We start from the raw sequence: 26,705 nt of genomic DNA, 5'->3' as shown, positions 1-26,705 counted from the left end.
GGGGGACCTGGTTTGTGTGCAGCTGGATTAGTCTCTTTGTATCTTTTCCCCATTTGCACTCAGTTCTTCTGTGATTTACAATGCCCTTGCTTCCCAAGTGCTGAAGTGATAGACAGAGCAAAGACCCAGTCAGTATGCCAGAGAAAGAAAAGAAGGTAACGTCCACACTCCACAGTCACACAATCATGAACAATACAGGGGGCGGGAGTGGCTGATGCTAGTGTCACACACACGCGCACCCAGGATGAGATTTACAACCTGCACTTAAAACACAATAGGAAAGCCATGCTCTCTGTGACAAAGGCTGTCTTTTCCTGCCCTCAATTTGCTCTCCCAGAGCTGTTGGTGAGAAGGTAATCGCACAAGTCTGGTTCAGCTTCACAAAACACAAAGACACATGGACTTCTCTGTTCAGATAAGTATGGTCCCAGAGTTTATACTTTTACATTGGAGCTGCAACTATCGATTATTTTATTATTAGCAATTATTTTATCAATTGCTTTTTGAATTTTGATGAATGCAATTTTTTTATGATGTATTAAATACTTTGGTCCAATACACTTTTGTAGTCCCATTGGACTTCACAGTCCACTTATGCTATTCAAAGACATGTACAAACAACAGAGGATGTTTTGTATGTGTATATTTTCGATTGAAAATGATCTCTAAATATCTGAAGTACTTAGTAGTAATCAGACACACAGAAGACATACCCCATATATTCAATAATGGACTTTCTCTCCCCCTAGCACACAAAGCTGAAGTGACGTGCAACAGAAAAGTTAGACTGGTATGGTATATTTAACTAGCCTAAAGTTTAACAATGAGTATTGTGTTTGTATGACAAATTCATTACAATTCATTTTATACACCACCATATGCACTTCTGTAACTTTCACCAACAAAAGAAAAAGAAAAGCAAAGACTTTTTTCTTAATATCAACGAATTGATGGATAAATGGATTAGTTGGATTAACTGTTGCAGCCCTGTTTTTACATAAATTGTTCATCTCTGTGTTGTGGTTACAACAGACAGTAGGTGTGTGACAATGAATTGCATACATGCATAATCTCCCCCTAAAACTAGCTAGCCGCCCTCCTCTTTGTGTTGTGGTCACTGACAAGTCCAGTGTGCTGGATCCAACCTCTCAACCAGGAGAACATAATTACTTCCTTTTGATTTCCTGGGAAACTACACCAGTGTAGAATTAGTCATACTAGACCATACCCCGTCGGGGGGTATGAGCACCACGCATGCGTCATGATCCGCTGGCGCTTGTTTGACGCACATAATTTGGCAACCTGGGAGCCAGCAAACACAAAAACGCTAATAAACAGCAACATTTGGGGAAAGCGAAACACGGGCTTTGGTGTCCCGTGCACATGGTAATCGTCAATGGCTGTGTGCAAATGTAGATCAGTTGTTCCAGCCAATGAGGAGAACCGGGCAGAAGAGATTTTGGGCACTTAAAGCTGCACTATGTAACTTTTCTGTTCTACCCTGGATTTGAACCCAGGTCTGCTGTGCAAATGCCTGCCCGCTTGCTCTGGGGAGAAATTTTATTTTGACTTAAAAATATCGGGACACATATGATGCACCATCGTCAATACCAATGTTATCAAAAAAGTCAAATAATGGCCGATATATTGGCCAAACCAATATTTAGCACCTTCCAAGTGGTGAATGTAGTGTACTGCATTCCTAAACTAAATCAAAGCACACAAAGGGCCCTATCTTGAAAAACATTTTAAAATAGTTCAACTAGCCGATCCACATCGACACGTTGTGAGCTTGTAGATCGGCTATTTGAACTATTTTAAAATGTTTTTCAAAATAGTAAAATATGGCTAATAAGTTTAGGGATAAAAGGTCATTTCAGACGGGAAGCGGCCGACACACCTATGTAATTCATTTTCAATGAGAGGCGGGCGATTATTTGGGACGCGCGGTGAAGTTGAGGCGAGCGGGCGCGGTCCCGTGAAATTCTCGTGCTCGTTTGTGCACACTCGCGCGGGCGGCAAGAGCTGGATTATGGTCAGCTCCCCCCCCCACTATGCGCAGGAGGACAAAACAACAGTCGATCCCCGCTGATCCGAGCGGTAACGCCCGTGTCCACCGCTTCCCGTCTGTTACGACCTTTAGGCGGCACGCCAAATAGGGCCCTTAGTCTCTCTCTCACAAGTAATTTGGAGTGTGACAGGCATTGAGAGGTCTTTAATATCGTTCTCCCTGACTCTGGGGGCCTGCTGTAGTGAATATATCAAGCCAACTAAGCCTGGGCGGTTTTATGGTTGCCTCGGAACATCTCCGTTCTCATTAACAAGCCAATTTAATGCCACGTAAAGTCGGACACAAGAAACACGCATACGAGATTAATACTGTGCTGACCAGGAAATTTGTCTGCACAGTATTCTTACTTCACACACATTTCTTGGAGGGTGTGTAAGGAGTCAAGTATTATCCCAAATGTATCCAGTTTTTTTTTACCAGTTATTATATATACTTATTACCAGTATGAGAGATGAACAATTTCCACCCATCTCCATTGTCCAAGAGCTTGGAATTAAAAAAATAGATGATTCTGTACCAATTATGATTCAGAGCAAATGACGCCATCAGTCCAATCCTTTAACCACATGCGCAACAACTATGCAGTCCTTCAAAGCAAAAGGAGTGGTGTATTTAAGTGTGGTAATATGACTCACCTTGTTCATGTTGCCACCCTGCTGGGCTGCGTTGATGGTGGCATGAGCTCCCATCTGCTGGCCTCCCTGGGTTAGTGTCTCTGCCAACGCGCTCCCTGCCCCTCCTGTACCTGGTGTCTGTCCCGGGTATTGCATGCCTGCCACCCCAGCTCCTCGGCCTCTCCCAGCCCCAGGCCCAGGTCCCAGGCCGCCATTCATCACTTGCCCAGGCTGCGGCTGTCCTCCCTGGGCCAAGAGTCCTGCATGGTTCTGGCTGTTGTTCATCATTGCCTGGTTGAAGCCTGCAGTGTTTAGGCCCATAGCTGCTGTGTTGTTGCCATTATTCTGCCCCGCTACTCCAGTGGGCGTACCCGCTTTCTGGGCCTGGGGGGACGGGTGGTTGTTGGGTGAGCCCTGGCCCAGGGGGCTCTTGCCCAGTGGCGTGCCCAGCTGAGCCCCCATGCCACCAGACTGAGGACTGGCTGAGTTCAGCCCTGCGCCTGTGAGGCCGGAGGTGCTGCCTGCTCGCAGGAGCTCCGACAGCTGCTTGTGCTTGGCGGCCGCATCTGGGACAATGGTGCTGCCACCTGGTCCACCAGCACCAGTGCTCCCATTGGAGGGCATGCCACCCAATAGACCCAGGTCTCCGCCATTGGGAATCAGCTCATCTGGCAGGTCATTCTCCAGATCATCCCAGGACAGAGAACCGAGATCTATGAGGAGATGGAGTGAAGCATAGAAGCGACATGGGGTAGAAGGGCAGGAGGAAGGAGGAAAAGAGAAATGACAGTTAATGCAAACCAAGGTTGAGATTGCTTACATAAAGAATATCATATCAACAGATTATAAGCAACATTTAGGAGTTAACAAATCATCAGTAGGCTACTTTTATCCTATTTGACACAGCATCATGTATCTCACTTAATGAAACAAGTGATACCTCATGCTGACAAAAAACAATAGGTCACTGAATATTGTTCACCATATTTGCACACAAAACTCTGACATGTGTGCCAAAGGGTTTTGCCAAAAAGCCAAAAAAACGTAAATACACTTTTTTTTTACCTTTTTGTTTTTTTCCACAAGGGGGGGGGGGGGGCGGGGGGCGGGGCTAGTGCAGCCCTGGAATCACCCATGAACACTCTAAGAAGTAAGAGACAGATGGATCACCGTGCCAAAAAATCTGGCTCCCATCCGCTTCCATTCTATCTCCTTGCTAAAAACCTCTGTATCTCCTTAACTTTTTACAGTGGCCAAAACGAGTCTCGATGTGCGATCGCTCTGCAATGGTGACTCGCATGAGACATGTTGTTGTTCCAGGCTTTAGCCAGGACCATCGCGCACCCTGCACACATGCATTGTTTTTCATGGATTGCTCGTCGTGGAGTCTACAGCTTTAAACAGCACAGCGCATCGGTGAGATTTCTGCCACCAAAGAAATTCGGAAAATGACACAGATGCGTTCTCGGTCTTAATGGGTTAATGTGCTCACTGGCACTTCTTCACCACAATCTGGTACAGCATCATCAGAGATGCAGTGTGATTAACAAGACAGTGATAAACGACAGAACTCAAGATGCCTGACAAACAGTGACAGTAATGAGTCAAGCTGTAATTGGGGAAGAATATTTGTGTCACACCACTGTGAAGTGTGAGCATAATGCCGGCATACCAGGGACTGTGGTGTGTTTTAAGCATGAAATGATTAAGACAAAAGTGGCAGGTGTGTGTGAATATGGACACTGGGAGGGTACATTTTCTGGCACCATACAGCATCCATAAAGCAAAGCAGAGATGGCAGTTTCTTGTTGACAATTAGCACACTAATTAGGCTAATTGGCAAAGCATTGAGAAAAAAACATTAAGTACATTTGAATAACTCTATACCATTTATGAGGGCTCAAGACTGCAAGCAAACTGGTTGTATACGAGTTTTGAATTTGATAATGCTAGATAATTGTCCCTCAGTCACACTGGTGCCACTAAAAAGAATACTTTTTCGATTCCGATGTTTCAAAAAGAAGCAGACAACAGAGTCCTAGACTGTTCATTCCCCAGTTCATCATGTGTCCCCAGTATAAGAAGAGAATGGTGTGGAAGTTACAGTCAAAGCCATTGGAGATGAGCAGTGTGTGCCCAGTAGTTAGTTACAAAATAAAATATACTACACATTACTAACTCCAGTTGGAAACGGTACGTCTTTATACGGAAACCGGAAACGCTTGCCCCAAAACACACTCGCCCCCATTTTTCCCACGGACCACACGCCCCCAGCAGTTCTTGTATTCGTTTTACTGAGGTTAAGGTTAGGAATAAGGTTAGGTTTAGACGTAGTTTTACTGAGGCTACGTTTATGAATACCTGGTGGAGACCGTTCCAAGGTCACCGGATTTGACCCGGGCGAGGGTTCTTGTATTCCATTACACTACAAGGCACTACTTATGCATCAACCATACAGTAAAGTAACAATCAAGATAAGCGGACAGGAAAACTATTTCTCTCTTGCTGCGGCAGAGAAAAGCAATTCCATTTCCTTCTTACCAATAGCAGCCTTGTTCCTAGGGAAGTGGATGCCCAACAGGGCCAAACTATTGACAGAAGGGAGACAAACATGTGTGGCATGACGGGAGTCAGACTCGGTTACTCGCGACTCAAGGCGCATGTGGTCCATGTACTAACTGGCTGAACCGCCACCAGGCAGAGCCTGATAACTTTTGAGATTGTACTACTACTGTGGCCAGCATATATAAGCCAATTTCTTCTCCTGCAAGTAATATCCAAATAACATTTAAGCTCCATTGTGCAATACATGGCCCCTACCGTTAAACATGGGGAATTACGATAAACTGCTGTGTTAGAAAACAGGCCACCTACCCCCCTATGGTGCCTTCCCCTGGCTCAGCATCCTACCCAACAAACTATGGCAGCCAAAACAAGGTAAACTTAGCTTTAAATAGAACGTTAATCACTTTTTGCACAGATACAGGTTGTGACAGACATTCTTTACACTGTAAAATCCACCCTAACACTGATCTGAGAAGCATACATATGAGAGGGTGAACAGATTTTAAAGAATAGGAGAAGTACCAAGGTGTTTCAACCAATCTGGCAGGAGCTTAGGTAGAGCTCTTAGTCTTGGGAGAAACGTACGAATTGGGACGGATTTTGACAAAAAATATGCTTTAGAAAAGAGGGTTCGAAGCCACCATGCTGCAACCGGCTATGTCGGGCGTCTATGCGAACACAATTGGCCCGTGTTCGGGGGAGGGAAGCCGGGCGGGGAGAGTGATTGGTCATTGCACGTACTGCAGCACCTGTCAGCGGGGAGTGTTGGGCGGGAGGAGTAGGACGAAGGCTCTACGTCCTCCCGGTGGGGGCTCCTCACTGAGTCAGTAGGATACAACAGCAACAGAAATGTGTGTGGGGAGGAATTAATTGGCATAACGACTAAATTGTGTCGAAAAGGGGGGTAAAAAATAATTGGCTACTCTTAATAAAAAGAAAAGAAAAGAGGAAAAACATCAACTGATGGCAGTTGTGTGCACATACTGATCTACAGTATCAATGAAACCATCACGAAGCGCATGTTATTTTCAGACTAGCCCATAATGTACCTTTCCAAGTGTCTGCCAGCTAACTGAGTGCATCTGCTTTGCATTGGGAGAGGACAGAGCAGCAGAGCGGACAGTGCAGGGTAGTTTCCCCTGGCTTGCCTTCTGTTGCTGCTGGATGTCTTCATTGAGATTCAAGCGAGATTCAGCCTTTAATGAGGCCACTTGGCCCACACACTTCCCTAAGTAAACACAGCCTCGCTGCTCTGCCTTGCTGCCCCTCCCTGGCATCAGGCAAGCAGGTGCTCCATGTGGAAGAAGCCTGGCTGGGGCCAAGAGGCCATTCATCTTCCCCTGTCCATCTTTCTTCACTCAATCGCCTCCTCCAACCCTCCACCGCCCGAGGGGGGGGGACGACTTCTAGCGGCAGCCTGGACTGCTCTTTCACAGTGCATCAGCGTTCATTTTAACCACAGACATTCTAACCGTGGACTTGCAATTATTTCTGAATGGGGACATACATGCTCTTCAAGACCTTGCCCCATGCTCTTTGGCTGGGGACCAAAATGCAAAGCAATGTTTTGGTTTGGGTCACGCCATGCAGGGACTCCCTTCTCTGGGGAGACCCATTGAGAGTCGTAATGCTCATCTCACTAAGTAGCCTGCCATTTGCTCTCCCTTTTATGACTAGGTTTCACCTGCACTTCCCTTTTGTATTTTCCTTATTTCTTCCGAGTTCCCTCCCTACCATTCCTGACCCATCTTCTCTAGTCACTAGTGGGATTTTCAGTTGGATCCCTGGTGACTTTCTTCTAGGAGTTATGGCTATAAATAGACTCAGTCAGTGGTAGACAGTGGTGGCTCTCGTAGCCCCAGCAGTGGTCCAGACTGTGGCTGTCTGTCATCCTGCCCCAAGGCAGAGTGTCTGGCCTGGGAGGGACAGGTGCAGCAGGCCCACTTGCTGCTCTGCATCTTAGCAGGGGGGTAGCTAACCACTTAGCACCAAAATGTCATCCATCACAGCTCTGTCTAAGATTCAAAGTGTCCAGCAATGGGGAGACACAAGAGAGGTAAATGAACGCCCCATTCAAAAAGATAGATATTAAAATGATAATAATGCATAAAGTATACATTAGGGATGTTAATAATTAACTGTTTAACCGTTAAATGGTATTAGGGATTTTGCCTAGTTAATACTACCAGTTTTTTTAAATAAAATCATGATTAGAATTTTAACTTTGAGGCAATCACGTACTACACACGATGACACGCCACGCATGCAGAAAGGCAGGATACAGTGGGTTATGGCAGCAACCCTCTTCAGCATGTGTAGTCAATACAGTTTTCATGGTGGGTGCTGGGTGATCTCCATAATTTACTCAAGACTCACATGTACACATGTAAATATACTCACATTTGGCTATACTGGGTTCCTGTAGCAGTTTCACAAGCACAGTCGTGGCAGTGTGTTAATTTGGGAACCTGAGTCTGTCACAGGCATTTGTCCGTACGAAATAATACATTTTAGTTAACGATTAATGACCGTTAACGAGGGGCGGTTATTGTCAGCCATCATAAAATCAAATCAAAATTTGCTATTTGAAAAATCCAAAAGAAAATGTTTTTATATTTCTTCAGAGCAATATTTAATGAGCAGAATATATCCAGTTTCCCAGCAGCTGCAACTCAGTGAGTGAAAGGAATCCAGAGGGGAAGCCAATTCAAGCAGCAAGCTAATAAGATCTCCCTTCATCTGCACAGTCAAAACACTCCTCAAGGACAGGGAGATGCCCTGCATCAAGTGTCAGTTCATTCATTTAGATGATATTTGCATTAGAGACCATCAGTTGTAATAACTGAATACACAGAATCACAGAACGAAACATTTGGTCCAGCATTGTTGTTTAACCCCAAATAAAAGTCCAGCTTTAACAGTCATTTAGTTTGTTTCCCAAGAAAGTGGCTTACTTACAGCTAAGGCTGTCAACGAATATTCCATATTCAAATATTCCTTCGAATATCAAAAATGAAAGAATGATGAAAAATTAAAGTTTGAATTAAAATAAAATAAAAAATAATCTGCTGTGTGAGTTCTAGAAAGACTCAGGGCGCATGTAACTATAAACGGCAGCTGGTCTCGCGAGATCACCTTAGTTATGTGTCCCGCGAGAACGCGGGCCAATCTACAGGTCCTCAATGCTTCACTGATGCAACGCGTTGTGGGCTTGTAGATAAGCTGCGTTTGCCATGGGACACTGTCATACAGCGAAGGATAAATCAGCTGCCTCGCTGTAAACACACTTCACACCGCAGACACACACACACTAACCCGACTCCTCGGTACTAGAAAGCCTACACGTTTAACAACGTCAATTTAATGTATTCAAAATGATAACGGGTCAAGCTGAAACGGGCGATTAATTTGGTAGTAATGCCTAAAAACTATGTATGGATTGTCCCTCACGGTATAACTCCCTCCGTGTCACATTTCTGTGTCTTAGCCTACCTTAATTTGATTTAAACAAAACAGATTGATTTCCCGTTTCATGTCGAGGTAAAAACTGTTCCAACTTCCATCACAGCACAATGAGCTCATCCTTGCAGTGATGCGTCTCCGTTCTCCAGATAAGTCCGGGCTTGTATCTAAACCATTACAGCTTTATTAAAATGAGCCTATAGAATAAAATAAGTATGAAGCATTCATTTGATCTTGTTAGTTTCTCGTTCACAATCATTAGTTTCCATCCTGTCATGCGTTGTACACCCATGTTAGTAATGTCACAAGTAATGCATAGATTGCAATAGGTGCATTTCCCTCATTTGGGTCTGTACCTTATCGTTAATGGGCAGGTTTTTTGTTTGCATCAGCTCAAGAGCATATTTTTTCTTTCAGATGCAAGATGATGAGCGGTACCAATAAGCCACTATTGAGTGAACATCTTGAGTGGGTCCCTTATAGTGGAGAGTCTCCCTTAAAAGGTGCAGCTGCGGGTTGCTTAATATCAGTACATTTAAACCCAATTTAGAATTGCTGTTCTGCCATGTAATGTAACATTCACAACATCATTACAGAAAACACCTTTCCATTATAGTTTTTTAGGGTGTGTCACTAAAGGGGCAATCTGGGAACCCATCGTCAAATAAAAGGAAAAACAGCGGCCCCAGCGTTTTTCACTTTTGCATTTGACTCTGGGGGGAGTGATAAAATAGACCGACGCTGACTGGAAACCGGCTTTTGGTCTGCCCTCAGCCCTTCACTTCCGGTGGTGGGACTATGTTTTCATTCCCAACAATATTTCTCCATGGAACACGAACACCATTTCTCCCAAAGAACATGAATCGTTTTGGTTATAAGCCCTTGTTTCAATGATGAAACAACAAGTCAAAATGTTACTAACGTTCCGTGGTTTTGTCGGCTCCGAGGACGCTATTGTTAAATAAGGTTGGGTTTTTTCAGTGGGAAGCGAGCGCACAGATGTACATCCCGCCCACTACATTTGATTGGGTAAAGCGCGGCCTGCTTCCTGATCTGAAGGCATGCCCACTTGTAGGCCAACGCTCACACATTCTGAACGGGGCTCCCAAGAGATTCAGTAGCGAAGCTCTGAATCTGTTCTTGAGAGATTACTAAAGGGGTGATCCATGAAGAACAGTATTTGTCTTTATGCATGTCCCCCAACATGTTCCCCTAATATCTAGTTTTTTGCCAAAATATTGAGTTCCACACATCAAATATTCCCAATGGTCTTCCAACAGGGCTAGACTGGCCTCCAAGTACGGACGTTGCACAGGGAAGCCACGCTGTCAATAGATATTGTCTTGACTTTTTGAATCTCATTAAAATTGTAGCCTACATTTTTACACAAAAACAAGCCCACCACCACTGCAGTACAAACCAACATCCAGCTTTTCTAAGTAGCTAGTGCACATATAAATAATAGGAGGTAAACATGGCTTGTAGTCCTCATTGAACATCAGAAACCTTGCCGTTAATTTTGATCAATCGACCACCACATCAAGTCAGTAACCCGTCCTGTAGAGGTACAGGTTTCTTCCACCTTAGGAACATTGCAACGTTTGGGTCAATGGTATAATAACCCGAGTTAGAGATGATCAACAATTCCTTTGCCTCCTCACAATCGACATGACTATATCACTCTGGTGTCCACATGAAAAAAGTATATTAAAAAAAATTAGACAAAATATTACTCTCCTCTTGAAAAAAAAAACTAGAAAATGAACTTAAATTAAAGCCATAACCCTTAACTGATATAGTTGGTTTCACTATTTTGTTTAGCCTGCTATTATAGAATTTGTATGTGTGCACGTGGGTGTTTATTATTGTACAACTATAAATTATTGTATATACTGATATTTTATATAAAATATTTGAATATTAAAAATAACGCATTCGAATGGGATTATAGAGGAAAACTGACAGCCCTACTGTACTAATACGGAGATCCATACACAGTTCAGCAGCCCGTACGTTTCCTAACGAGAACTTGCTCTCCATCCACCGCCCCAAACATTGATTGCCACAGGTCCACGTTGTAGCGACAGAGTAAACAATATTACATCAAAACTTTTGGGAGAAAAAAAAAATTTAAGTTTGCCTGCTGTGCTGAACCAACGTGGTCTGTCAGTCTCAGCGTGTTGTGATTTATTTCATCTTCATGTAATTTCATAAATAGTTAAAACAGTTAAAAAAGGAATGTACTAATTTACAGTTTAAGAAACATACATTATTATTTCATTGCATATTGTGTATTTGTTGCAACCCTTATTGTGAAAGAACCACCGGAAGAGCCAAGTTATTCATTCCGTGTCACATGACACGCTGAGACGCTACATCCGGTAGTATTGATGTTGTTGTTTGTGCTGAAAGCACGTTGATTCATTCATTCGAAACGAAACTATTTCAACGCCATTTTTACAGACCAAACTTGTCTGTATTTTTCCTACTGCTAACTGAGATCAGTAAACTTTGTTAATTCATACTTTTGTGTCGTTATTCAAGAACTTTCACTACACAGCGTGACCAGACACACACACACACGCGGCCGAGCGTGCACAACACAGTGCTGTCAGTTTCCTCTATAATCCCATTCGAATTTCAATGCTTTATTATTTTTAATAGTGATTGCTGAGGGCATTTCACATTGTGTAATACATTTAAAAAGCAATTAACCAATACTAACTAGGCATGCAACGTTCAGTTAGCTCATGGTTCGGTTTGAACCTCTGTCTTTGGGTCACGGTTTCGGTACAGTTAAAAATGTTTTTTTAAATATTTCCAAAATGTTCCTGTTATTTTGCTTACTAGAAATAAAATTGGTATTGTCTGACTTTCATTATTATCAAGGAAAACAATGCATTTTATGTCCATGTACCATTTACCATGCTTCACACGTGTGCGGGGGGAGGTACTGTCGCAAAGAAAAACATCACTTCAAGGTTTAGTATATGGCATATTAAACGTTGGCTTATAATCTCTGGATTTAGGATGTTATGCTTGTAACTATTACAAGAAGATTCACTATCTGCAGTCATGGAGTACTTTGTTGGAACTGTTGTGATGAAAATAACAACTTGAGTTCCTGCTACGAGTGGAGAGGACAACAATGTCACATAGGTTAATCAATATGCTTATTTATCAATCTGATGGTGTCACCCGTTGAATATAGACAGACAGATCTACACAACGTGTTGTGAGGCTGTTTTTGGCCATTTGCTGCTGTTTTGCCATTCTGCTTTGCTTGGGTGAAGGCTTTGGGTGCCTTGCTTTAATGTGATTTGACATCTGCACGATTTGCATTGCACTGTTTAATTGTCAATCTTGACTAAATCGTCCCACACCGCACTGCTGTGAAACTGCGATTTTCAAGCGGACTTTTAGGCAGGGAGTAAACAAAACAAAGTCAAATACAAGAACTTCTTCTTCTTCTTTTCCTTTCGGCTGTTCCCTTCAGGGGTCGCCACAGCGAATCATCTGCCTCTATCTCACCCCGTCCTCTGCCTCCTTGTCTTACACACCAACTAACTTAATGTCCTCTTTCACTACATCCACCATAAATCTCTTTGGTCTTCCTCTAGGCCTCCTTCCTGGCAGTTTCAACCTCAGCATCATTCTACCACTATACTCAGTATCCCTCCTCTATACATGTCCAAACCATCTCAGTCTGGCCTCTCTGGCTTTATCTCCAAAACATCAAACATGCGCTGTCCCTCTTATGTACTCGTTCCTGATCCTATCCATCCTTGTTACTCCCAGAGAACCTCAGCATTTTAGTCTCTGCTAACTCCAGCTCTGCGTCCTGTCTTTTCCTCAGTGCGACGGTCTCTAAACCATAAAACACAGCTGGTCTCACCAGCGTCTTGTACACCTTCCCTTTCATTCTTGCTAATACTTTCCTATCACACCTGACACTTTTCTCCACCCGTTCCAACCTGCTTGCACTCGTTTCTGTACCTCTTTTCCACACTCTCCAATGCTCTGCATACAAGAACGGTCGCGTCAAAACACGACCAGACAGAGTGGTCAGCGGTCATGCACTAGCGCAGCACAGACACACGCACCGTTCCCTCAACCATTAGGAAAACGTTTAATCATTTTTTACATTTGGAACTGGCCATTTTGGAAAACCGTAACGTTTATAACGTTTTTGAACAAGCCATTCTTTTTTTGTAATAATCAAAACAAAAAAAGCATGAGTCGAAAGTCGACGCATTGTTAACATCCCTACTGATGATCTTGGTTTACCTATGATGATAGATTACTGAGGCGCTACACTGTCTCTATGCATTTGAAGTATTACCTTGTGTTTACCTTGCTTACTGTAAATTTATCTGGATTAAGAGCATCTGCTAAATGCCTGAATTGTAAATATTTTCTGATGTGAGGGCATCCAGTGTTTCCCCTATATGCATTTAACTGTGGCGGCACACCACACCTTGTTTTTGACCGCCACAGCTTGATTGTTCTGAAAAAAATATTTATACGCAGCGCATTGTGAGCTTATAGGTGCACGAAACCGGTGTGCGACTAAGTGTGAATTGGGCCGTATTCTCATGCTCTCCTGAGTCTACAGGTCTCCTGTGAAATGGCTCACCCTAGGATAACAGCTTTCTATGGGTCACATGTTTCAGTAACGTAGGCTGTACCGTCGGCTGGAATGCGTTTTGTTTTGCAGCTATGTTTGTATAGCTTTTCGAAGATGATTTCAACGCAGATGTTGTAGTTCATTAGTAGGATGCATGCCATGGACGCATCGACAGTGAGTAACTTAAGTTGAAGTTTTATTTGCAAAACGGCGTATCAATTCATATTCCGGGTCAATAACTTTGTGCTTGCCTGTACATCATCTCAGCATATTTAATGAAGTTGCAACAGATGTGTTCGTTTTGTCAAGAGCTTGCGCAGTCGCACTATCCACACTGCGTCCGTGATTTTCCAGTTCTAGTTCCAGACAGTACAAAAGCCCCCTCGCCCCCTCTCATCACATCACTATTTTCAACACAAATGCCTGTTGCTGGGACACATCTGACAGCTGAGTTCTTGAGCTAGAGAAAACCTTAGAGGACACATGACACAGACTTCAGCATAAAAATGTGTAGTTCCTTTGCGCTACTTTTCTGTGGTTAAATGCGCAGGTTTCTCAGCTGCTCAATAAGTCTCGTTAATTAGCCCACTTGTCGCATTGAAGCAGCAGGTATTTGTGTTTACAATATATCCACGGTGGTTGTAGCTGGTATGGTAGAGCTTTCCAAACGTAGCTACGTGCGCAGTGAATTCCACGCTGTACTATCTCCGAATAACCTGCTACTAACCGCATGCCTACAATAATGAGCGATGATTGGGGAGTGGGAGGTATCACTAGCTGCAGAATCCGACCCACGCCGACTTCATTTGGGAGAAAAAGAAAGGGGTTGGTGGTGTTGTGTGTACCAGTGGCACGCACCACTGAAACAGCGACTGATAAGAGACATAAAGAAGAGCAAGGACGTTAGTTAATGTTCGTGGTTGAAAATAGCCACAGCGACTGTCAATCTCAGACACCTGACTTAATATTTGGAGGAATATATTTTGCGCTGTGCGCGCACGAAAGGCTGCCCGGTGCTATGGTTACAACTTCATCCTAGGGGAAACACTGGCATCCTTGCTAATGGAGATCCAAGGATGGATCCAGGTAAATTTACATTTCATTTCATCAAACTTACGCACTGTCTTCAAACAGAAAGAACAGACAAATGCACATGGGAACTGCAAATATGGCCATAATAGCCAATAGGAAAAGATTGGATTAAACCGAGGGTAAACAAGCATAAATTAAAGCTCAGAGGCGTGTGTGGCATTTAAAACCACCTATCAGTCCATGTTATGGACTCTGCCGGCAAAAGGCGCAGTCATAAGCGCTTTCTTTGGAAAGGGTGGGCGACACACCCCCTTCATCACCACTCATTTACTCTCCTGCCCCTTCCACTGTTTTTCTCTGGGTTTTTCCTCCTTGCCTGCAGGCACAAACCTAAATGGCTCCATTAGAGGCTGCGTCATGAGCTTGCGTCTGCCTGGTGGGCCATAAATGTGCCATTTAGGCAGCACTGAGTGAACACACTGAGGGCAGGAGCAAGAGCATGCAGCATTCCTATGACTGACACATGGAGTTTAACTAGCAAACAAAGTTTGACGGCGGCAAGACATTTATACTAATTATGTACGAGTTATTTCCTGTTGTAAAGTTATGGAATCCCACATTTTATATCATCGGAGAAAAGCATAAAGTATTGTGGAATAATTGGAGCTATCCAGTTCCAGTTAACTACATCACTGACTCCATTATTTGATATTGCAACACATGCAGATCTGGTATTTCCGGCGAATACATTTGGTGTAGAGGGACAAAAAAGGGACCAGGCAAGAAGTATATAGGGTTTAAATGGTTTTAAAAAGCATCCCACAAGTAATCATGTGAAGCCTATTTTGCAGCTATTGAATGCTGCATTTTAAAACAAAATCTAGAACCACTTTACAAATAACTAAAGACAAAATGACAACATAAAAACTGCAGACTTGTAATGGATTATTTGTATACAGCGAGTACAAGGGGGCAGAGGAACCCTGCTGTGTAACAGATGGCCTCAATGAGGGAGACTTTTTTGCCCTCCGTCACACCCATGAAAAGTATCCCCCCCATCAACTACTACTTCAAAAATACACAACACACATGTATGTAATTAAAGACATAGATCAATTACTTCCCAGTGTCCATGTACGTACAGACACCAGAAACATTTGCTATCATACACCCCAAAATGAGACATGCAACCTAATACAGGGCCCCTTGCAGAAGGGAAAGGCCAAATGTCAGGGCAAAGGGGTGTTGCATGAGAAGCTCCAAGCATGACTGTTGCCACAGTGAGCTAGCATGCTCTTTGTCTGCAGTAATTTACTGTTGATGATGCTCCACAATGCAGTCCCACCAGACCTGTTCAATCACAATTGCCAACTGGGAAGCACTTGGGACTATATTAGTGCCCGACTGATGTCAGATGTTTTGGTCTGATGCCAAACCCGATTTAAGTAGGCCACAGATTACTGATGTTTTGCCCGATATTTTGTCAAAAATTTGCTAAATAAATAAATTAAAAAACGATTTGACTTTTTCATTTAACCAGTTATAGCCCTACTATACAAAAAGAAAATAGCTGATCTACAAGCTCACAACGTGTCGCAATGCGTTATGAGTTTACAGATCTGCTAATTTTCAATTTTTTTGAAAACCTTACAAAGTTTTCACTTATAACGTGCTGAAATTATGGACACCAGGTTTAAAGTAGTTAAACATGAGATGTCTTGAAAATGTTTCACTTATGAAATATTCAAATTAGGGACACCAGGTTTAAAGTGGTTACAAATCGTGACACATCGGCTGCATAACTGCGAATATCAAAAAAGGCAAATAACGGCCCGACCCTAGATTATATAGGAGGACGTAATTGATCGCTGTAGACATGTGGTGTATCTGTCATGTGCACTAGATGTTGTTTTAGTAAGCCCTATTATACTTCATTATATCACTGGATGTTGTTATAGTAAGTCCTATAAATACTTCCTCATATCACTGGATGTTGTTATAGTAAGCCCAATATACTTCATCATATCACAAATAGCTGAAACAGCCGAACTACAAGGTCACAACATGCAAAGCGTTAATGTTCACCTATAACGACATGCCCAAAGTAGGAAACCAGGTTGAAAGTGGTTAATCACTGCTGTTGTGATTGTCATTTTCGTTCAACATCTGATCATGTTGGGTGCAGCCATTTGCAAACGTTTAGTGCAGCTGCAGCAGAGGTTTACAAACTTTTCCATGTCAGAGACCCCTAAAATCCAACATTGACTTTCATTACGCCTGGACCCCCCCATTTTTTAAAAATGGTTTAAACTAAATAAAACGATGTGATATAGTCATACAAGTGATATTTGAACCCTGCAAACATTGCAATCAGGTTGAGGTACCTGGAAACTCCTCAAGGACCCCTGGGGGTCCCCCAAACCCGACACTGAAAACCACTGTCTTAGTGAATCAGATTATATTATTATGTAAGCGAGTCTATTTATTTTATAGCAGATACAATGACAATCATCCATGTCAAAGAAAAAAATACTACAGGGTTACGTTATAGCATGTGCATGACACAAAATAGTAGTAGATATTTTTATCCCACAGATTAAACTGATCTGTGGCACAACACAAAACACAGTTGATACAATCAGCAATGACGATTTATTTTCTTGTATCTTAATGTTTTATGACCAACTGGCGGACTGAATGGTCTGTCTGTCAATATAAAGAGCAATCCTTCCCACTTGACACTACCATCAGCAGCATAGTCTATTATTGTTACAAAGAAATATTCTTCTTTATTACTGTTGACACTGGCAAGAGTCCAGGATAAGATGTGGACGCTTTTAACAGAGGGTGTGATATTATTTGACTTTACCATTAGGTGTCTGCAAGCTAGGATCCTCCTCATTTTATACCATAGTTGGATCAAGACTATCATAAATGCATTTTTTTATCAATTTTGACATTTATATATCTATGATCAAAGATATGCACGTGATCATATCTATAGATACGAAAGTAAAAGTCAGACTCGATAAAATACATCTATGACCGTCTTGACCCAAGGCTAGCTATTATTACTATGCATCCACCCAGTTCGTTTAAAGTAAGACACCATATCAGCACCCTGCAGAACTCTTTAGTGGTTGTGTCTGTCTGCACCCTGCATACATTTGCAGACGCATGTATAACATGCATGAACCAGACTGCACCAGGACAGCAATGGAAACCTACAAAGTTGACTGACAAACTTTTCAGTTTGAAGGCAGTAGTACATGTACAGCTGCTTGGTCGAATGTTACAGTCACTTATTTAGTCGTGTCAAAAAGATGTCACTCGTCATCATAAACAGATCAAACTCTCTTCTACAGTGGTTCTCAAAGTGGGGTCCAGGGACTCTCAGGGTTCCTTGAGGGGGGTTCTAAATGGACCCTTACAAGTCTGCAACTCTGACAGGAACCAAATGGACCCTAACGGATCAGATCAACTGTCTACAACAGTGGTTCTCAGAGTGGGGTCTCTCAGGGTTCCTTGAGGGGGTTCTAAATTTACCCTTCAGATCAACTGTCTACAACAGTGGTTCTCAGAGTGGGGTCTCTCAGGGTTTCTTGAGGGGGTTCTAAATTGACCCTTACAAGTCTGTAACTCTGACAGTATACAAATGGAACCAAATGGACCCTGACGGGTCCATTTGGTTCCATTTGTATACTGTCAGAGTTAGGGGGGTGGGGGTCCTTGACATTTTAAAGTCCTAGAACCACTGCTCTACAACTGTAAGGTGTGGTTTGACAGATCAGATGCTAGTCGAGGCCTTTACCTGGTCCATCAGACGCTGACAGCAGCGCAGGTGAATTGAGCTTGGGTCTCTTAGGGTTGGGAGGTCCCACATCCAGCAGGTTCTCAGCCATGGTGGTGGTGGTGGTCCGTTTAGTTGTTATCGTTGTGTTTTAACAGCGTTTTAAGTGGGAAAACGCGATCAAGACACTTGTTCTGGAACCTCCACCTTTATTGGTTAGCACATTAGCAAGCTATTAGCCTGCTAATGTGTCAGCTAACTTGGCTAATAGCTAGCTTAATTGGCTGCTAGCTGAGCTAGGTTAGCGTTAGCCGCTGCTTAGCAGTGAAGTGAGAGTCGGTGCGTTTCAAAAGAGATGCAACAGCGCCCCGCTTCGCCACCGCCATTCACCCCATGATAATCCAACACCCAACAACACCCCCCACATTATTATCGTTAAATAACCCCGAATAACAAAAAATTCCCCATGAAAAAAACTCAACGGCAGATTTTTTTTTTAACGGGGAAAAAAATTCACGTGGATGGTTGCTGGGCAGAAAGTCGTTTAATTTAAGTTGTTCAAACAGCCCATTTTTGTGTGACGTCGAATTGTTTCATGCAAAAAAAAAATCGTGCGGTGAAAAAAAAAATGGAAGTACACGAACATGCATAAAAATGCTGAGTTTGGTGGTGAAGTGTCCGTGTTGTTGACGGGTAAACAATAAGCGCTGCGAGCAGGACGCTCGATACGGGGCTCCCGCACTCACTCCGTCGGGGGAAATCACACAATATACGGGGCTTTTCTGTCCGACGAACAACGCACGTCCAATTCCTGATTTTTCGTGAAAAATATTTCCCACACGACGACGGGACGTTGTTTTCGGGGCCAGGAGACTGTCAAACCTCGGCTAGGCTGCTCGTTTTGTTAATAAAAAAAACAGTGTTCGACCGAAATCCCTATAATTCCGAGCCACGACAAGATGGCGGCTGTTGATTCCTTCGATACAAAAAAAGTTTTTTTTTTTCTTTTCCAGATAGACCGTGGTGGAGGGGGGAGGGGTCGCGCTATCACGCCCTACGTAGAATACCACCAGGGCCGAACACCAGGGGCGCTAGTGGTCCATGGTGGGGGGGAAACTTTTTATTTTTATTTCAAAGACCCCCCCGTATTGATTAGGCCAGTGGTTCTCAACCTGTGGGTCGGCACCCCCAGGGGGGTCCCCACATGACTTTTTGGGGGAGCTCCCCAGATGACAGTGAAGTGACAATTTAAGGTCTTTTAAGATCTTAATACCTCAAAATAAGAATAAAAGAAAAGAAAAATACCATTAATACATCAGAAGTAATCAACAAACTATAGGCTACTATAAAAACTGGTCAAACATTGGCCAAATTGTCAAATAATATAAGAAAGAGGAAAAAATTGTGAAAAGCCGATCTGCAAGCTCACAACGCCTCACATCAAATCTGTGGAGCTGAGTCAAACTAAATGTAATGCCTCAACTCCTTCATTCCAAGTGCTTATCAGGGTGGGGTTCAAATATGATTGTTTTGGGGGTCACGGCTTGAAAAGGTTGAGAACCACTGGATTAGGCCACGGCCCCCATTTGATACGATTTCTATCACTGGGATGATCCCAATCTACACTGTAATATCCTATTAATTTAACTTTGAGAGTGTAGACAAACAGACTCATAATGTGGGTCCATTTGCAATAGACCCATAAAAGGGTCCATTTGGTTCCTACCTATCATTAATTTAGGGGGGGGGGCTAAAGCAGTGCTTCTAATTCTTTTAAAATTATTATTATTTTCCATTTCAAGGACCCCCAGTTTGATAAGCAGTACAGACCCCCATTTGATGCAATTTCTATTTATGTATTTTTTAAATCTCTGGTCCCCCAATCTACACTCTAACATCTTCAATGTTAATATTACTCTGAGGGTGTACAAATGGATCAAAATGGAACTTTAACATTCCATTTACTGGGGACCACCTGGAACCCCCTCAAGGACCCCTGGGGTTCCCCGGATCCCACGTTGAGACACAGGGAGTTTAAGGAATAATGTTGTTTTGTTAAAATGAGGCCAGAGGCCTATTACTATTCACAAAAATGATTTACTACTTACTTTTAGCAGTAAGTTAATGTCTCAAACTATTGATGTTCGACACACTTTAGGAGAGGGAGAAGATGTCTATGCATATGCGCTGTTGACATTCTGCTGTGCACAATCTCTTTTTTTGTAGCCTATTTTGGTCAGAAAGAGGCTCACTTTCAAATACTCCAGCCTAGTAGCGTGTGTGTGTGTGTGTGTGTGTGTGTGTGTGTGTGTGTGTGTGTGTGTGTGTGTGTGTGTGTGTGTGTGTGTGCGTGCGTGCGTGCGTGCGTGCGTGCGTGCGTGTGTGTGCGTGTACTGGAATTTATTTCTCTAATCTGGCAGTAATACTGCAAGATTATACTGGCTCTTATTGTTCCAAGATAATTATCCACTAATACCTTTTCGACATTGTTACAGTAGGTCAGTGAACTTTTATACAGGAGAGAATGTTTGACCAGTTTGAACAAGCAAACTGGTAAATTTAGACCAGGGATGAGTGGCTAAGTGGCTCAATAAGCCATCAATTCCATATGTTCTGCTTAAGTATTATTTGAACAACAATGAAACAAGGCTAATGAAAGTCATCTCCCATTTTCACTCAAACAGACAAACAATGATAATAGATGTCTTTTTTTTTTCTTCATTGTTTTTCATGATGTCAAAATCTGGCACATGCACACGTATAAAAAAAAATCATATGTGAAATATAATACCTATGCATATGTACAAACATTGAGTGCTTTGTGCAATTGTGTACAGATTATGATCATGTGTTGATAAATGGTACATAGGTAATGTGCACAAAAACATACAAACAAAACATATCATCCGATTCATGAAATTAAAACAAATACACAAACATTTTAAATCAACCAACTCTGCCTTATTTAATACTTTGTCCCAGTGTGGTCAAAACACGAGGGTTGAATTTACTAGCAAATAGTATCGCAAAAAGATGCGTGCAATCATTTGTTATCATTTACGTCAGTGATCAGGATGTTTGAATGAAATGAGTTTTAAAGAGTGTCAATACGAAACAAAGGTTTTCTCAAAGGTGTTCTCTTAATTGGCATGTCTGATTGAAAATGTTCCATGGCAAAATTGTCTATTTGGCACACATTATTGTTCAACGATACACTTGTAGAGTGAAGGCCATTCAGTTATAATTGTTGAAACATAGAAATCATGCAGATAAGCAAAGCATAGACCTGTAGCTTTTTGAAGAGTTATCTGGTGGAGGCATGCAAATCAAGCGTATGGTTCAACATACAAGTGCTGAGGTGAAAGTTCTAAGACCTTGAATGTAATGGTCATGGTCATGTAATGTTTTTTTGCCCAATCAATTGATGGATAAATGTTAGAAGAAACTGCCACAAACAATGTGAAAAAATATGGTTTCTGTGCCCTAACAACACTCCTTCATACACTGCTATCGTCATTCAATAATTATTGGCTATAAAAATGTTCCTTATGAAAATGTTCACCCTGTGATTTTCTTTCTCTTCCCAAAAATGTAAATGATGCTGAAAGGAGATTCGATGACAATCAACCATAAATAATAATGTAAATACAGACTCAATGACCTCGTAGCTGAAGAGTTACAGCTTTGCCTCTGAGAGTGGCAGGAATATTGCTTCACTTCAAACAGTAATGTTGTATGTATGCTGTTTTTGTTCAGTTTCTTTAACAAGTCTTAGAACTAAAAGATCAGCTCTTATAAGAGAATACAATTTGTAAACCAAATGAAAGGACAATAGTATGGTACTCTGAGACAGAAAGTTGAATAGTAAGAAGAGAAATCACTCCACCATTCATTCACATTCAAAATCACAAACATCCCCTTATCCCATCGTATTACAGATCAGAGCCAGCATAAGTGTACTTAAATCCTTCCGTTTATTTGTTTATGTACAGATGTGTGCTATTATAGAAGGAGTGGTGTGCCCATCCAACTCGGGAATACCAGAACTCCACCGACTGATTAATAATTTGTCATATGGCGGAGTCACGCACCGAAATGAAGCAAACTATAATCTCACAATGTGTCGCATCGGGTGGGGGTCTTTATTGGGGCTTTATTTAATTATATCCATGTTTTATACTGGATGTCTGTAATAAAAAAAAAATGGGACTATGGCTGTTTTAAAATGCAATCCTGTAGAATAAAATGATAGGGCAAAGGGTTATGTCAAATTATATTCTACTGCAACAGTTAGGCAAAAGAAGAGCTCAGTGCACACAAGCTAATTAAAGAGCTTCCATTGTCTGGCTTACATTATGAAAATAGTTGAAAAGGTTCTTCCTGCACATCTATGCATCTCTGATGAGTCTCCCAATTTATCTGTCTGAATCGTAATCCTTAATCCTTAATCCTCGGAACAAAATGTGGAGCACACTATACTGTATATGTTTCAGGAATCCTATCAGGAACCTTCAATAGTTTTTAACCATGATTTTAGGCTTTCAGGTCTGCATCAGGCTGGAGCACAGTGGGGGCACATGTTATCTAACAAAATAACATATTGTTAATGAGCCAGTGGCCATATTATCTATTCACTTGGGCATCACATGATCTTTTCTGTCACTGTTTTTGAATATTAATTGATATTCTCCAATGTTATACTGTGTTTTTTCTTTCTCTGCTTCAATAAGTGTTTTTTCTTATTAATCTGCAAGGCAAATTATTGGGATCAGCTCCCATCCTTGTAGACCATTGAAGACTCAATGATAGATCATGTGAAGTAAAGCCAAACTGATCAAATACTGAACATGGACAACAGTTTTATACCTTTATTTATCCAGGGAATGTTGGCTGAAAATGCATCCTCATTGTTTCAGTAAGGCCCTGCTTTATCCAGGACATAAATACCTACATGCAGTCTAACGTCTGTCAAACATGTACACGCACCCAACCACACGCACGCACAAGAACACATGCCTTCAGTAGAAACGGGAGAGTACACACACGCACGCGCGCACACACACACACACACACACACACACACACACACACACACACACACACACACACACACACACACACACACACACACACACACACACACACACACACACACACACACACACACACACACACACACACACACACCCAAAGTAGAAATGGGAGGGTAGTGTAATCCCAACATGTTGTTTCACAATAGAAGACAGTAATCAGCAGAGAGGAAACATTTGGAGGTGCAAGTTCTTTCATGGGCACACCGCTATTCCCAGCCAAGGAGTTGATGAGAAATAGAAAACTGCAAAGAGCGAAGGAAAAAAACTAGATGGATTTTGTCAAAATAGTCACAGCAAGAACTGCACAAGGCGCATCATTCCCTCAAACATACAATCATAATCCATCATCATGACGCAAGTGTGATAAAAAAAAAACATATTGAAAGAAAAACACATAAAAAAATACAGTTTGTCATAATTTGAGGCACTAGAAAAGAATCAGCTGAAAAATATAGATTGCATTGCACCTATAGATCACTCAATTAAAGTGGCACAATTTAAGTAAATTGATACAGTAGAGGCCCTCTCAATGCAGAGGCTATGGTTGGATAAAAAGTCAAAATTCCAACCCTTTGACTAGTATATGACAAAAGCTAAAGGCAGACAATGATCAAATACTGATTGAATCTCGAGATGGTCAGAGCAACCTTTGTCACTGACAATGACGTAATTGGATGGAACTTCAGAATGTTGACTAGTCTCAGGTTTTGCACACAGTAAAATAGAAACCAACAAATGTCATGGTCGCCATCTAATCTGTGCTTTGACAATTTAACCAACATCAACATGGACCACTGTGTTATCTCTAAGTCTGTGATCATTACTACCTAATGATTGTCACTCACAGTTCCATTTAAGTATCTTTAAAGTGTCTTCCTGCTTTTCTGATAACCAAATGATCTCATTTGTTTAAAATCACATTTCCTTCCTAATATATTCCCTTACTATTCTGTCCTTTAAATTGATTTTTAAAAAGCTATCTAATGACTACCAATACAAGTGGTCGAGGAAACATTGTTTGTGCAAGACCTGTGCTTACTTGTAAATTTAGCTACTACGCAAACTAAATTCTATGCGGCCCTATTTAATATGTCCCTTTATTCTGAGACTGGCACAAATGAATACTGTATCAAGCCCTCATGTCAAAGCAGAATACACAAATTAATACTGCTTGTAGTCAGTCCCTCATTCTACTCTTAGTTAAAGATTTTTGATCAAGTTACAAAATATATATATGGCACAACAATAACAATTTAACAAATAATTGCATTGAAAAAAGCAGGGAGTAAGGAACTACACATTGACCATATTCACACGATGGCCCAATTTTTAGGGCGCGCTCCCACCGCACTTTTATTTTACCTCTGGGGCGGAATCTGCCAATGCTTTGTCGATGTAAATGCGTGGATTCACGCAAGAGCGGATCTTTCCGCATGTCGCACAGACCTTGCGTTTATCTGCTCTACATGACTTGTCCATTTGAAACATATAACTGCTGGAGGCAGGAGCTGATTTTCCCCCTCTGCCCAATCGGGTGAGTCGAAGGCGGACCGTCCCGAGACTCAGGAAGCACCATAGTGCTCAAGGCAGAAGGCGGTGCGGGCTAGGGGGAGGGTCCTGAAAGTGAGTGACAGGTGCGTCACTCCCGTTTTTTAAAATCCGCTGGCTGCAAAAAACTGTGGCCGCGCACAACCTGCATTTAACAGCAGCCGACCATGTTTTGGTGGGAGCGTGCCCTTAAGTCATATTCTGAGTGGGGTATTCGCCCAAGAAATCCCATCCTGTCGGGGTAGGGATTTCCCGACGTCCCCGACTATGATGTAAAATCAAATCATCATATCATCATATGAATATGGTCAGTGTTCCGCAGTCTAGGTGTTGTTGGTGGTGGGGTGTTCAAAACGTTTTGTTTTGTTCAATAGACATATTTGTTCATTCATTGTTCTAGTCCTGAAGGCACTTAATGACAAAAACGTATAAGAAAAAATATATATCAACAACAAATCTCTTCCTTCCTATCCCCTTTGGCCATTTCTCATCTTTGTTTCGCTGTGCTCAACACAGGTCCAACCCACCCCATTATCCAAGCCACATTCTAATGACAAAACCAAAAACACATTTATAGCCCTCATAGTTATGGCCGCTAATAGTCATGGCTTGTGTCCATTAAGAGGGACCTACACCCACTTCCATTCCTACAGCTTCTGGAAAAAAGGAGCAGCCTCCTCACTCACACTATATAGGAAGGGATATCTCACCCACATACACGACCAGACAGACAGTCCTGGTGAGACGTGCATTGAGAGACAGCGGTGAGGAGCAGCAGGGGGGGGGTGACCCGGAGGATGAATCAGAGGCGTGAGTAGAACTCTCCATTGAGCTTCGAAAGCTCATCAACCTCATTATCATCTTCCTCGAACTCTTCCTCCTGATGTGCGAGAGGTGCGGGCTGCACTGGGGAGGGCGCCTGCCTGGCAGTGGGCTCACGGTGTAGTTCTGGGGGGGCAGGGGAGTGGCCAGGGCGGTGCCGAGCGTCCCTATATCCCTCCTCCTTCTCCGCTGTGTGCTCAGCTGTGTCGTGCTCCGGTTGCGCTCCTGAAAGTCCTCCAGCACTGCTTTGGGGTAGAGGTACGTATGTGGAGGGAGAGGAGGTGGACGATGAAGGAGCGGGATGGGAGGAGGAGGGAATCTTAGCCGTCGCCTCTGCGGCCGATTCTGAAGTCTTATTGGCTGGTACTGCCACGGGGGGTGAGGGTCCGACGCTGCTGCCCTCCAACAGCTGGTCTTGGTTCCCCGATAAGCTTTCCCCACAATTAGGGTACAGGAAGGTCCTCATTTGCCCTTTTCCCTTCACATTTACGGTACCTCTGTAGTCAAATTCTAAGCCCATGGCACTGAGTGCGACGTGGCTCTCCTCACTCACCTGCACCCTACACTCTACGCCCGTGGAGTCCATCCGGCTGGCGATGTTGACCGTGTCTCCCCAGATGTCGTAGAGCAGCTTGGTGGTGCCGATCACCCCGGCGGTCAGCGGCCCGTGGTTGAATCCGATGCGCAGCTTGAAACCGAAGCCCAGCATGTTCTTGTTGAAGTCGTCCAGGACGCCCATCATCTCCAGGGCAAAGTTGAACAGTGCCATCAGGTGTTCGTGAGGATCGTGGTCATCGCAATTGGCCAGCTGCTGAATATTCAGTCCCGACGCCGCCATGTAAGTGGCACCGATGGTCTTGATCTTCTCCACACTGGTAAACTCTGGTTTGCGTAGTAGCTCGTCGAAGTCACCGATCAGCTCGTTGAGGACGCGGTAGCACTCTTTACCACCCTCGTAGCTCTCTTCATAGAACTCACTGAAGTTAACGATGCTGGCGAAGATTACACCCACATTGTCATGGTCCTTGGAGTAGCTTTGGGTCAACTGAGAAAACATTAAAACATAGGTGATTGATTGCAT

General features: G+C 42.8%; 2 protein-coding genes across 7 annotated transcripts in view; both read right to left on the bottom strand.

Moving 5' to 3' along the window:
* Positions 1-19,134, bottom strand: part of crebbpa (CREB binding lysine acetyltransferase a) — a 61,280-nt gene extending 42,146 nt beyond the window's left edge. For all 6 annotated transcript variants that reach the window (XM_084078099.1, XM_084078104.1, XM_084078101.1 and 3 more), the window contains exons 1-2: positions 18,183-19,134; positions 2,707-3,398 (exon numbers count right to left, since the gene is read on the bottom strand). In XM_084078099.1, the coding sequence (XP_083934225.1) occupies positions 2,707-3,398; positions 18,183-18,273 (783 nt within the window). In that variant the 5' untranslated portion in view covers positions 18,274-19,134. The remainder of the gene's footprint in view (positions 1-2,706; positions 3,399-18,182) is intronic.
* Positions 19,135-20,814: 1,680 nt separating this feature from the next.
* LOC311061952 (adenylate cyclase 9) overlaps positions 20,815-26,705 on the bottom strand; it is a 45,736-nt gene continuing 39,845 nt past the window's right edge. The window contains exon 12 of the mRNA XM_084080676.1: positions 20,815-26,669. Within this exon, the coding sequence (XP_083936802.1) occupies positions 25,605-26,669 (1,065 nt within the window). The 3' untranslated portion in view covers positions 20,815-25,604. The remainder of the gene's footprint in view (positions 26,670-26,705) is intronic.

The sequence above is a fragment of the Gymnoscopelus microlampas genome (genome assembly GCF_963454915.1).
Source record: "Gymnoscopelus microlampas genome assembly, chromosome: 2".
NCBI lineage: Eukaryota > Metazoa > Chordata > Actinopteri > Myctophiformes > Myctophidae > Gymnoscopelus > Gymnoscopelus microlampas.
This window is presented reverse-complemented; position numbering and strand designations above follow the sequence as displayed.